This window comes from Carcharodon carcharias, chromosome 31, assembly GCF_017639515.1.
Source record: "Carcharodon carcharias isolate sCarCar2 chromosome 31, sCarCar2.pri, whole genome shotgun sequence".
NCBI classification, from domain to species: domain Eukaryota; kingdom Metazoa; phylum Chordata; class Chondrichthyes; order Lamniformes; family Lamnidae; genus Carcharodon; species Carcharodon carcharias.
This window is the reverse complement of record NC_054497.1, coordinates 25,733,543-25,747,885: the sequence shown is the minus strand read 5'-3', so window position 1 is coordinate 25,747,885 and position 14,343 is coordinate 25,733,543. Positions and strand designations below refer to the sequence as shown.

The following is a 14,343-nucleotide window of genomic DNA, read 5'->3' as shown; positions in this document are numbered from 1 at the left end:
AGACTCAATTCATCACCTCAAGTTGCTCTTGTAGCTCCTCTAGCAAGATGAGGGGACTTGATAGGGTAGATACTGGGAGGATGTTTCCATCTGTGGGAGAGACTAGAACCAGGATACGCAGTTTAAGAATAAGGGCTCTACTGTTTAAGGTGGAGATGGCTCAGCTAACCTCTAAAGGAAGCTATTCTGTTCAAGGGCAATTAGGGATGGGCAACAAATGATGGCCTTGCCAGCGATGCCCTTATCTCATGAAAGAGTAACACAAAAGAGACAAAATAACCTTTATCAGTTACCATCCCCAGGACCAGTCTGTATGGACTCTTTTCCTGTATGTTGGGATGTTTTACATTGTGGTCGTTAAAGGGACAGGCCTCTTGATTAATTGCTTCCAAATTCATTCATTCCCCAGTCGTATTTTCCAAAGGGGAACAGATACCAGGATTACCTCGGATGAGGGAAAATAAAAAAGTGTCCGCTATTAATTCCTAATTGAAAAAGGTCCCTGGATTGACAATCTTAAAGAGAAACCCTCAGGGGATGAATTTCACATTCTGGCACCAAGGGGCAGAACAAATATTCCGACAGGTGGCCGTCAAACGATTAAGGGGAACCGGAGTCTCTGGATGTGTATTTACAGGTAGAGTATGCATTTCTTTGGAACACAGAAACTAATCTTTAAGGTCCTGCAAAGATCAGTCCAGAACGGTGGAGTGGGGCTGGGATCTTGCCAGCAAAGCAGTGTGCAATGTGCTGACAGTGAGCCATTCTTCCCAGTCACTTCAGTTCTCAAAGCTTGGAGTGCAGCCTCAGCCTCGGCATGTCCAATGCACTGATCTCTCAGCCAGAAATGAATCGGCTCTTTAGCCTCCTACTGAGCACAAAAGTCAAAGCTGACACTACAGTGCGGTACTGAAGAAATGCTGCACTGTCAGAGAAGCTGCCTTTCAGGTGAGGCATTAAACCGAAGCCCCTCGCAGGTAGACATAAAAGATTCCACAGCACCATTTTGAAAAAGGGCGGGGGAGTTATCACCAGTGTTGGGGTCAATATTTATCCCTCAATCAAAATCACAAAACAGAGTATTACATTGCTGTGTGCAAATTGGCTGCTGCACTACCTACATTACAACAGTGACCACACCTCAAAAATACTTCATTGGCAGTAATTTTGGAATGTCCTGTGGTCATGAATGGCACTATATAAATGCAAGTCTTTTTTCCTGCCCCCAATTTGCTTTATGATGTGGTGCCTGTTCCCCTTTAAGTTGACTTATGGCTGAATTTGGAGGCAATTATTCAAGAAGCCTGTCCCTTAGAGGCCGAGTGCAAGACATCCTAGTGGGATGAACTCTGGTTCAATGAGGAGTGTAAAAGAGCAAGTCAGGAACAGTACCAAGTGTGCCTGAAAATCAGCTGGCAATCTGGTGAAGCTACAACACAGGACCATGCTAAACAGTGGAAGCAGCATGCGATAGAGCCAAACGATCCCTCAACAACTGATCAGATCAAAGCCCTGCAGTCCTGCCACATCCAGTTATGAATGAAAACAGCTGGAAAAACTCAGCAGGTCTGACAGCCTCTGCGGAGAGGAACACAGTTAACGTTTCGAGTCTGTATGACTCTTCATCAGAACTGAGGGAATAAGAAATCAGGTGAAATATAAGCTGGTTGAGGTGGGTGGGACAGGTAGAGCTGGATGGAGGGCCAGTGATAGGTGGAGGCAAAGAAGAGATTGTCAAAGATGTCATAGACAAAAGGACAAAAGGATGTTGACGGTGGTGATATTAGCTGAGGAATGTGCTAATGGTGACATTAAGGGTAAGTGGGAGGAGGAGGCTCTGCAAATATCCCCATCCTCAATGGTGACAGAGCCAAGCAGGAGAACATAATCAACAAAGCTGATGCATTTGCAGCTACCTTCAGCCACAAGTACCGCTCCTGAGGTTTCCAGTCATAGAGATGCCAATCTTCAGCCATAGAGATGCCAATCTTCAGCCAATTTGGTTCGCTCCACATGATATCAAGAACCAGCAGAGCACATTGGATACAGCAAAAACTATAACTCAACAACATCCCGTTATTGTACTGAAAACTTGTGCTCCAGGACTAGCCAAGCATCTACCCAACAATGTGCAAAATTGCCCAGGTGTATCCCGCCCACAAAAAGCAGGACAAGTCCAATCCGGCCAATTACTGCCCATTAGTCCACTCTCAATCATCAGCAAAGTGATGGGTGGTGCAAAGTCAACAGTGTTGTAAAGGGGCACAACCTGCTCATCAATGCTCAGTTTGGCTTCCACCAGGAACCACTCGAATCCTTACTTCATGACAGCCTAGGTCCAAACATGAGCAAAAGAGCTGAACTCCCGAGGTGAGGTGAGAGTAACGGCCCTTGACACCAAGGCAGCATTTGACCAAGTGTGGCATCAAGAATCCTGAGTAAAATGGAAGTCAACGGGAATTAGGGGGAAAACTCTCCGCTGGTCGGAGTCATACCTCGTACACAGGAAGATGGTTGTGGTTGTTGGAGACCAATCACCCCAGTTCCCTAACATTGGGCTGGATTTTACTGCCCCTGCAGTGGGTGGGGAGGGAAGGACCCATAAAATATGTGACAGGTGGCTAGTGTCACTGCCTTCTTACCCACCCCTGACCTGTTCCCTATAATACAGTGGATGGGTAAGGCACCCACTAGCTTGCCCATCCATAGACCTTTTGGAGGCCTTAGGTGGCCAATTATTGCCCATTTAGATCCTCAATCCTTCACTGTCATATTACGCAGTGACAGGCGGGTAAGAGTGGAAAGGCTGTTTGCTTTCTCAGCTACTTTGGTGAAAAGGCCGGGGGGGGGGTGCACATCATTCAGGGGGTGCCTTATGTATGTCATAAAGTCAGAAGTGGGGATGCTCGCTAATGATTGCACAGTGTTCATCACCAAGGTTGATATCCAGCTTGTTACTGTGGATTCCCTGCACCAATACCCGCTCCCGGAAGGTGGGGTTGCTGCCTGGCCCAAGGGGGCAAAATGCATTTCAGAATAAAAACAGGTGAGGCATTCGTCCCCCCTTCCAGCACACGCTGAGCACCCACAGCAAGGTTTCCCCAGCTTTGAACCCCAGTCTCAGATACACCAGCTGATGTTAGCCAGCGGGACAGTGAAAGAGGGGTCTGGAGTCAGACTCTGCACCACTCCCCCCACCCCAGTCCCCCCGTGTCCCTCCCAAACCACCCCACCCCCCCATGTCCCCATGTCCCCGGCCTTCTCCTCCACCTCCACCCACCATCCCCCACCCCGTGTCCCCATGTCCCCAGCCTCCTCCTCCAACTCCACCCACCACCCCCCACCCCACGTCCCCGGCCTCCTCCTCCATCCCGCTCTCTGGGATTAGGAAGGGGATCCCCAGCCAGGGTGGACGATGGAGGACAGGCCCATCCATCTGACACTAGCGCTGACTGATTCCAGAAGCAGTCAGCCCTCGCAGAATCTCGGGGGGGTGGGGGATGGGGACCGGGGATGGGTTAATAGGGTCTCTACTTTGGAGCTGGTTTCTCTCAGTCAAATGACTAGAAGCTGAGTGGCTGAATAACTGATAGATTTGCAGGGTATTGAGTTGACTGGTACAGGATTGGGACCCTGTAGGCGTCTGTTCACTGAAAGAATGGAGGATTTGTGTTTCTAATCGTTGCTACAAAACAAATTCTCCTACATTACAATCGTGACTGCACTTCAAAACTGCTTGTGGCTGTGAGGGGTGTAGACCAGTCCATCTTTCTTTACTTCCTTCCACCCATGTAAGTGAGGTTAGTTTGTATGTGTGAGTGCGTGTGTCTACTAGGTGTCTATGCTTCTATTTATGTATATCCTTCAACCCCACCTTTTCACCCAGTCACCGTGTCTCCTCACCCTCCAGTGATACACTATAACCTCTCCCATCCAGGAGTCTCCTGCTCGGAAGCACCAGTCTTCCGAGAATTTTTTAAGCAGACGTGGCATCATTTCAGTACGCACAGCGGCAGCAGAAGCATGGAAGATAAGTTGAACTTATAAGTATAAGTAAAACAATTTTTATTACTGCATTATAATGTTTCAGCCCTGCCTAATGTTTTAGGTAAATATTTACATCCACAGTGTTTTCCGGTTCACATCCAGAAGGAGAAACCAGTAAACCTTGGAAATGATTGGTACCGGTCCAAATTGGAGATCCATTTTAAGGCATACGAGACCAGTTTGGACCGGTACCAGTGAGCACACTGGTGGTTCGGCTTTCTGACATCGTTCTATAATCCAGACGATCCCAAAACCCAAAAATGACTTGGTCCCAAGCATTCTGGTCTGCAGAGGTTACAATGTCCATCCAATTGCCTATTAACTCACACACTGTACACTTCAATCTCATTCCCTGATGACATTATCCACAACTTTATCAACTCCACAGGCAAAATAAAGTACCTTTTTACTTCCCCTCTTATTCCCAGCACCTAATATAAACTACCTCAATCTCTGTTTGTAAATGTGCGTTAGGGCAGGAAAGGTCAGCCACTGTTGTCACATTAACTAGATCTGTTCATTTTTTCATATAAAATATACTACAAGCCAATCCAAATCATTGAGAAACACACTGCTAACATTGTACCTGACTCCAGTACAGCTCTGATCAGTAATGAGTCACTATATAAATACTGTGGCTACGAGAGTAGGTCAGAGGCTGGGAATTCTGCAGCGAGTAACTCACCTCCTGACTCCCCAAAGCCTGCCCACCATTTACAAGGTACAAGTCAGGAGTGTGATGGAATACTCCCCACTTGCCTGGATGAGTGCAGCTCCAACAACACTCAAGAAGCTTGACACCGTTCAGGACAAAGCAGCCCACTTGTATAGCACCCCATCAACAATCTCCAACATCTACTCCCTCCACCACCGACGCACAGTGGTAGCAGAGTGTACCATCTCCAAGATGTTACAACATGCCAAGGCTCCTTCGACAGCACTGTCCAAACCTGCGACCTCTAGCATCTGGAAGGACAAGGGCAGCAATCGCTTGGCAACACCATTCGCTGCAAATTCCCCTCCAAGCCACACACACCATCCTGACTTGGAACTATATCTCCATTCATTCACTAACACTGGGTTAAATTCATGGAACTCCCTCTCTAACAACACTGCGGGTGTACTTATGCCTGGTGGGCTGCAGCAATTCAAGAAGGCAGCTCACCACCACCTTCTCAAGGAAAATTAGGGATGGGCAATAAATCCTGGCCCAGCCAATGATGCCCCATCCCATGAAAGAATAAAAAAGTCTTTATTTGAAATATTCACAATCTCTGGGGTTGTGCAAAATGCAGCTCAATGTCATGATGAGAGAGTTTGGTTCAGAGAGCCACAATGCGACCTTCCCTCACCCTGCACCCTCCTAGTTTGCAAAGCCATCCAAAACTGCACAGCCCTTAGTGACCAACACAAGCCACAAGTGTATCTCACTCAAACACTGCCGGAACCCAGGTGGACACTCGCTCTGGACACCCAACAAGCAGCCGCCTTAGTGTCTTGGGCAGAGCAATCATTTCCCTCAGCTCAATGCTCTTCCTTGCCAGCATATCTCCTGTGGCATTGCTCATAGCAAGTCAGCGAATCCATGGTTTCATCTTTGCACAAGGTTCAAAGATGACACCGGGGAGCACGCAACATGTTACGGGATACAGAAGAAGTGCATCCCAGGGTTTTTGACACAGAGACTCCACATTCTGAAACAAACAGCAACAAGGGTTGAAATCAGACCCACTGACGACAGAATATGGCCGTCTTGCCTTCTTGCTGGCGAATCAATTATTGCTATTGTTGTGTGCAGTAAGCGTGATGACATATACACTAATCTGTTTTCTAAAGCAGTCACTTGCTCCGCTATTTAAGTCTGTGACTCAATTCTGGGCATCTGTTATTCTCTATACAAACCACCTGCCTCAGTTAGATTCCGGCCTGTAACTCTCTCCTGGGTATTTGCTATTACCTCCGCCACTGAAGTTAATGTTTTCATCCCTGTTAGTCTGTCTGTAAACAATATCTCTCAAAAATTAATGGACAGACTTCGACAAAACTCCTCAGTGAGATGGAAGCTCTTAATAAAAATAATTTCTTTTTTCAGATTTTAGTTACAGACCATGAACCAAGCATGGAAAAGCCACAAGGAGGAACAGTATCATTTTAATAATGTTGAGTTAACACAATGTGGCGGAAGTAAGTGCTCTACTGAGTGCCCTCTTCACTCGTTCTAGATAATTCTGTAACCTCCTCCAGGCCGACAAACCTCCAAGATCTCTGTTCTCCTCCAATTCTATCCTCTTGTGCATCCCAGTTTTAACCATTCCACCGTTTAAGGCCGTGCCTTCAGCTGTCAGGGCCCTAAGCTCTGGAATTTGCTCCCTAACCCTCTCCACCTCTATACCTCTCCCTCCTCCAATAAGACACTCCTTGAAACCTCTCTCTTTGATTAAGCTTTTGGTGACCTGTCCTAATATCTTCCATTCCTGTTTAGCAGCTTGGGACATTTTGCTACATTCGCGGCGCTATATAAACGCATGTTGTAGCAGGAATAGTAGATTAAACCTTCGGAACCGTTTGATTTATTTCAAGCCTGTAATTTACTCCTAGTTAATAATTCTACTTCTTATAAACTAGTGGAAGGCCTCCTCTATAAAACACTTTGAGCTGGCCAGTGTGTCGAATTGCTGCCTGAACCCTGGTAATTAAAACGGGCTGATTACTCTCACACCTTGAGGCAGGAACAGGCTAACGCTGGGCTGGACAAAGCAGTAATGCAACATTCTGTGTCTCAGTCAGCTTTCCATAGCAGCTCCCACTGGAAACATTATCCCTACATCCCCCCACCCCCTCCCAACTTTCCCACGATACAGGTTTGGCGCAGGCAGCACACAGGTCCTCATCATCATCATCCAGTGGCGAATCTCACTCTCATAGCTTTAAACATCTTCTGTGCTGGATCACAGGCCCCAGTTGTGAAGGTGGAGGATAGGGATGGGCTAGAGGGCCTGGGGTCTGGTGTAGATGAACCCTGAAGTGAATGGCCCAAGCAGGGGGGTGTCTGGGGTTGGACAGACTTGGCTGACGTTAACGGCTGTGTTTCAGATACCAAACCATCCACTGGAGTCCCACCCGGCCTCGATCACATCCCTCACTCTGGGTAGGGTCATCACCTCTGACCTCCAGGTGACCAGCCCCACCCTCCCGCCATTGGTTCCTCCCCAGCAGGTCCATTCTTGATGGCGCCTCGTCACCACCTTCTCAAGGGCAATTAGGGATGGGCGATAAATGCTGGCCTTGCCAGCAATGCCCACATCCCAAGAAGGAATAAAAGGAATCCACCCTCCCACTCCAATGGGTAGAGCAGTGGCTCTTCTTTGCAAAATTGGATGATTCTTGATTGTCAGTCAAACAATCTTTTACTGCACCTTCACCTCGATGGGTAGGAGAGTAGAACATGACAGAGAGGCAGCCGTTGCTAGGAACATGGGACTTGGGAACAGGAGGAGGCCATTCAGCCCATCGAGCCCGCCCTGCCGTTTGATAAGATCATGGCTGGTCTGGTTGGGGTCTCAACTCCACTTTCCTGTCTGTCACCCCCCCCCCACCCCCCCCACAACCTTTGACTCCCTTGTCGATCAGGAATCTAACTCAGCCTTGAATAAATTCATTGGCCCAGCCTCCACTAACCTCTGGTGCGGTCCCCACCAGTCAGGTACTTGGTTTGGAGAGGGGAATCGGAGTGTGTGTGGCAGGGAGTGGGGGGGGGGGGCCGGGGAAGTGTAGCTCAGGCATCCTTCTGGGACCAGGATGGAGATGAACTTCTGCTCTTAACTTCCCACAACAAAACCCACAATAAAAATTGGTAACTCAACCTGCCTGGGCCTCTATGGCCCACAGTCTCACCTTCACCTGACAGGATTGGCTTGGTGGGGAAAGAAGGCCCTGCTTAGGCCTAAAGTAGCAGGCCGGGTCCCTAAGCTGCATATATAAAAAAGACTTGCATTTATAATCGCACTTTTCATGACTACGAGACATCTCAAAGTGTTTTACAGACAATCTTTTGAAGTGTAATCACTTGTAAAGTTATAAAGTAGGAAATGAGGCAGCTAACTTGAGCACAGAAAGCTCCGACTAGCAGCAAGCAATGTGATAACAATCAGATAATCTGTATTTTGTGATGTTGATTGAGAGATAAGTATCGGCCAAGACAACCCGACCAAGCAGATGGGGCTCCGGTTAAACGTCTAATCCGGAAGACAGCACCTCCAACAGTGCAGCACTCCCTCAGTACTGCACTGGAGCATCAGCTGTCGTTCAAGAGGACCCACCAGCTCAACATGGATGTCCTGCTCACCTGTTCAAAAGAGCAGGTTAGCTTCGGGATGTAGTAGGGATGCCGTGGGATTGGTGAGGGGGATGGGGGGGTGACGTCTTCCTCCTTATTTTAACATTAGCTGAATCATAGGTTAAAAATCAGGACAGAGTATTTTGCTAAACAAAAACAGAATTACCTGGAAAAACTCAGCAGGTCTGGCAGCATCGGCGGAGAAGAAAAGAGTTGACATTTCGAGTCCTCATGACCCTTCGCCAGAACTTGAGTATTTTGCTATTGGGAGTGAGTTGAAGGATTGTCAGACAGAAACTCCTCCTCATGTAAAAGGTGAGGCGGTGGCGTGGGCAAATCCTACTCAATGATACGGTATTGAAGCCACTTCCCCGGAAAGTGTACAAATTTCCCAATTCTAATCGCAGAGGAAAATCAGGTCCTCCCCAATGCTCCCTTGCAAAGGGCATCTTCCAACCTCCCTCAGGGTTCAATTCTCTCCGTGATTGGGGCGCTGCATAATGTGCCTGCATTTCAATCCCTGCCCAGGCCATCTCAATGTGCCATTAACCCGTTCAAAATCAACAACTCAAGGCTTTTTATGCCAACATGTTGTCACGTGTGCTAAAACTAACACCGGGGGTTAACTACAGCTTCGCTGGGAGGTAGTTCCTCCTCGGAGACACCACTGAGTTCCTTCGCTACCTTTTCCTGTACCTCTGGGTCATACGCCATTCCCAGGCCAAGGGCCATTGTAACCGGTCTTGTATACCTTAAAATGAAACTCCAGTATTACTGATTTTTACTGGGGTTTGAAAATTTTGAATTCTGCGAAGGGGCTGTAAATCCAATAAAGAACTCAGGGGAAACTTCCGTTCACAAATAGTGGCGAGAATGTGGAACTCGCTACCAAAGGGAGTAGTTGAGGTGAATAGTATAGACGCATTTAAACGATAACGATACATGGTAGAAAGGAGTAGAAGGGTAGGGTGAGATGAAGAGGGGTGCTTCCTTTGGAGCAGAAACAGCAGCAGCGAGCTGTTGTGCCAAATGGCCACGTCTGTGCTGTGAATTTGGTGTATGTTGGTCATCAGGAGGAGAAGAGGAGCTGGAGACAATCCACCCACGGCCTGCCCTCTCCCCTGATGGGAGATGGCTTGACCCTTAAAGTTTCGTTGCCTCCTCCGATCTTGACTGCTGTAACTCCACTGGGTGAGCGAGAGCACACACACAATAATCGAGAGCATGCACACACACTGTGCAAAAACACACACACATGCAGTGAGCTGGAACATGTGCACACACTGAGCAAGTTAAAAACAGTTTATCAAAATGTCTAATGAGAAGAAATCTACAGAAACATAAAACAAAAGCAGAACATGTACAAAATTTACAGGTAGAGTACACATACAGCAAGTAAACACGGGGGAACAAGCACAGCGCCACAACACAAAACAGCATCTGCAACTAATGGGAAGCGAAAGAAAATTTAAACTACCTCCTCCTGCGGTTAAATTCTTTGAACAACAATCCTGACACAACAGCATGGCCCAGGACCAACAACAACTGTCCTCCCTACTCTTTAAATCTTTTGCCTGAGAAAGACTGCCAAAAGCAGGTGTCTCTCACACGCATACAGACACACGCACACAGAGACACCCAGGCATACAGAGAGATGCACACAGAGACGCACATCCAGACGCAACAGAAAGATGCACAGAGAGACATATACACACACCCAGGTGCACACAGAGACACATACACATACCCAGATGCACAGAAAGACACATACACACACCCAGATGCAACAGAAAGACGCACACAGAGACACATACACACACCCAGACGCACAGAGCAACACATACACACACCCAGACGCAACAGAAAGACGCACACAGAGACACATACACACACCCAGACGCACAGAAAGACGCACACAGAGACACATACACACACCCAGATGCACAGAGAGACACATACACACATCCAGACGCACAGAAAGACACACACAGAGACACATACACACACCCAGGCGCACAGAGAGACACATACACACACCCAGACGCACAGAAAGACGCACACAGAGACACATACACACACCCAGACGCACAGAGAGACACATACACACACCCAGACGCACAGAAAGACGCACACAGAGACACATACACACACCCAGGCGCACAGAGAGACAAATACACACACCCAGACACACACACAGACCCATACACATACTCAGACGCACAGAAAGATGCACACAGAGACACATACACACACCCAGATGCACAGAAAGACGCACAGAGAGACACATACACATACCCAGACGCACACAGAGACACATACACACACCCAGATGCACACAGAGACACACCCAGACACACAGCCAGACACACTCACATACATACTCAAACACACATATTCAAGCACACATACTCAAACATACAGACACTTTCAAACACACTCTCCCAAACATACACACACTCAGAAACACTCAAACACACCCACACTCACACACAGCCCCATCCGCCTGAACTTCCCAGCTGAAGCAGCAAAGCCATATAAAACAACCCTGGGCACAGAAAATCAAGTTACACATTACCGTCATGGTGGCAGCAGCCAGCCTGAGGTCGACAGGAAATCCCGATGAAGTTTGTTTTCACAGTAAACTCAGCAACAGCTGGGGGCAACCTCCACTTCCTGGATCCTCTCACCCAATCAGATTCCAGAGACAAGCTCATCCAATCAGAGGGCCCTGTGCCACACATTCGACCACAAGCCAGTCATGGAGCTCCAAAGAGTTTGACTGCATCCCCACACCCCACCCCCGCCTGCCCTGCGCTCGCCTGACAGAGACAGACAGAGCTTGGCACTGCTCCCTCCCTCCCCTGGGATCTCGCCCAGCAGTTAGTTCCACTTTGCTCATGGGGTTTGGGGTTTAAGGTGACAGGCTCTGCAGAACCTCAGCTCCACGGCCAGCAGCCAGAGGCAGAGCAGAACAGGCTTTGATCAAAACAGGCGCCGGCAAAAGGCTGCACACGATTCACTCAAACACATTAGGAACATCAAGGAATAGGAAAAGTCAACTGAAGTTCATCTCTGAACCAAACCTGGCCCGAGGGCCCCGGGAAAGGACAAATAAGGGGAGCAAACAGGACTTTAAACTGACAAATGTGAGGTCGGTGAGGCAGGGGGGTGGGGGAGTGGTTTAAAAACGATAATGATCAGTTTTTAAGACAAGGGCAGAACAGAAACAGTGATTTAGATAGGGAAGGGATTGACTGAAATCATTAAACTACCGTAGTTACAGCAAGAGTGATGATTGCTGTTGGCAAGGCAGCTTCAGGACTGGAGGACACAGTCTTGCCTGAATAAGAGTTTTATATGCAAACACAGAGAGCACAAGAAACAATTGAGAACAAGGGAGTCAAAGGTTGCCAGGAGTTGAGGCCACAATCAGATCAGCCACGATCTTATTGAATGGTGGAGAATGCTCAAGGAGCTGAATAGCCAACTCCTGCTCCTAATTCGTATCATCCTATGAGTAAATTAGAGGCTCAGATTCAATTTCGAGGTTCCGACATGGTGGTCTTTACAAGACAAACTGGTCCCGATTAGAAGTTAAATATTCTTCAGATAAGACAGGGGGCAGAATTTTACTCTCCCCAAAGGGTGAGTTTGCAGACGGGAGGGGTTAAATTCTGCCATTCTCTTTCCTGTTGTCTACCTGACCTGGCAGCAATTTTATGGGGTTTAGGCCCCACCCTCACTCTAACTGAGGCCTGGCCTCAACTCTGAGACCAGCAAGGGAGGTGAAGAGGAGGGGGAAACCCTGGCGGATTAGCCTGCATGGGCCTCAGACGGAAATGAAGGGGGATGGTGTCTCCCTCAAGGGCCCCCCCCTCCATGTTCTCTTCCACCTCCCCCCACCCCCAAGGGTAAGCTCTTTTGACCCTGCTGAGAGATCCTCGGATTTACCTGCGTCCTGGGCTCCACTCTGTGGGACTTGAGAGCTGCTGACCTCTTAGGTAAAGGTTGAAGGCCCACTTCCATCCAATGAATGCTCCACAGCGTGTCACATCAGCAGCGGGGATGGATTCCCCAACGACTTTATCAGTGGCAAGGAGGGGGCGTGAGTGTAACAAAACTCAAGAAATTTAACAGCATCCAGGACAAAGCAGCCCATTTGATTGGCACCCCATTCACCACCTTAAACATTCACTCCCTCCACCACCGACGCACAGTGGCAGCAGTGTGTACCATCTACAAGATGCACAGCAGCAACTCACCAAGGCTCCTTTAACAGCACCTTCCAAACCTGCGACTTCTACCACTGAGAAGAACAAGGGCAGCAGATAGATGGGAACACCACCACCTGGAAGTTCCCTCCAAGCCGCTCACCGTCCTGACTTGGAAATATAATCACCGTTCCTTCACTGTCACTGGGTCAAACTCCTGGAACTCCCTCCCTAACAGCACTGTGGGTGTACCTACACCACATGGATTGCAGCGGTTCAAGGAGACAGCTCACCACCACCTTCTCAAGGGCAATTAGGGATGGGCAATAAATGCTGGCCAAGTTAGCGAAGCCCACATCTGGGAAGACTGTAAAAAAATCTGCCATCCGAAAAATCCAGCCCAGGAATCTGGACAAATGGGAGAGAAGGGATTATTGATCAGCGATCTTCTCCTGCTTAGGCAGTCCCTTCGGATTGAGGAGGACTTGCTCCCGCTCTGGGTTTGATGGGTTTTGAAATGACTGATAAGACCAATGCATGATCTGCAGACTTTGCCAGATGTGGAGCAGGTGGTGCTTGCTGGAGGGCTGGAGAGATGGGTTGTTTGAAGGTTTGGGCGCACTCTCTGGTGCCTCCATCTGCCCTCTGCACGTTCCTGGCAAAGTCTCTTGGTGTGTTTGGTGTCTTCCGGAATGAGCCTCCTCCACTTTGGTCGGTCACAAGCCAGGGATGCCCATGAGTCAGCGGGAATGATTGGCCTCTTCAGGGATGCTTTGAGGACATCCCTAAAGTGTTTCTGCTGTCCTCCTGGGAGCCTCGTGGTGGGACCGAGTTCCGAGTAGAGCAGCTGCTTCAGGAATCTGGTGTCGGGCGTTTAGTCTGATCACGGCTGCTATCACAACGTCAGCGAGAGAGGATAAAAGCAATCAGAGAAGGCGGAATGGTTAGAATTGAGGAATGAGAGGGGATTTAAAACTGTAAAGAGAGCCTGATACTCAACCTGTTTGGCTGCATTATGAATTCACCTTCCTTGGCCATTAAGTCCTGGAGCTTTTGGCAGGGACACTACCTCCTACTGCACCACAAAACCCCTGATTATTGACAGAAGTTCAATTCATACAGCACTCTTCTAGGCTGGCAACTGGTTGTGTGGTTGGAGACAGAGTGTGGGAAGAAAGGGACTGTTCTCTGAATGGTGGGATATGACAAGCATATACATTCATGAAGATGTGCTCTATGCCAAGTAATGACTTTCAATCCACTGGCTGGAAACCTGAATTGAACTTTTAAGAACAGACTTTTTAAAAACACAGTGACTAAAGTGATTGGAATTAACAGCCCAAGATGGCAAACCTCAATTTGCATTACTATACGTTCCCCATTCCAATTCATTGGAGTCAGTCTACCTGCAAAACCCATCAAAGACAATGACTTCAGGGGAGTCTAAAGGACTCTCATCTCCTGTCTTATTAGCAAGGCATCTATGGCAATCACTTGAGGTGTTCAACTGTTGGAGACAGGCCATTAAGTCTAATCAGCTGGACAATGGGACACTGGCTAGGTTACCTACCACACATGACCTCATCAAGTCACCTTTGGAATGCACAAAAAATACATTTATCTGAATTTCCCCTAACAGCTGGAAAAGGAAGGTCACATGAAAAGCTAAACCCTTTGTATGTTTTAAGTGCATGTTTTCTCAAGAGAACTGAGGACATGCATCTTAGGGAGAAGACTGACTACCAAGGC

General features: G+C 48.2%; 1 protein-coding gene across 3 annotated transcripts in view; it reads right to left on the bottom strand.

Moving 5' to 3' along the window:
• triobpb (TRIO and F-actin binding protein b) overlaps window positions 1-14,343 on the bottom strand; it is a 466,860-nt gene that overhangs the window by 267,504 nt on the left and 185,013 nt on the right. For 2 of the 3 annotated variants that reach the window (XM_041178040.1, XM_041178042.1), the window contains exon 1: window positions 10,959-11,060. The exons of the other annotated variant lie outside the window; for it this stretch is intronic. In XM_041178040.1, coding sequence (XP_041033974.1) covers window positions 10,959-10,964 — 6 coding nt within the window. In that variant the 5' untranslated portion in view covers window positions 10,965-11,060. Of the gene's footprint in view, window positions 1-10,958; window positions 11,061-14,343 lie in introns of those variants that run through there. 3 annotated transcript variants of the gene reach the window in all.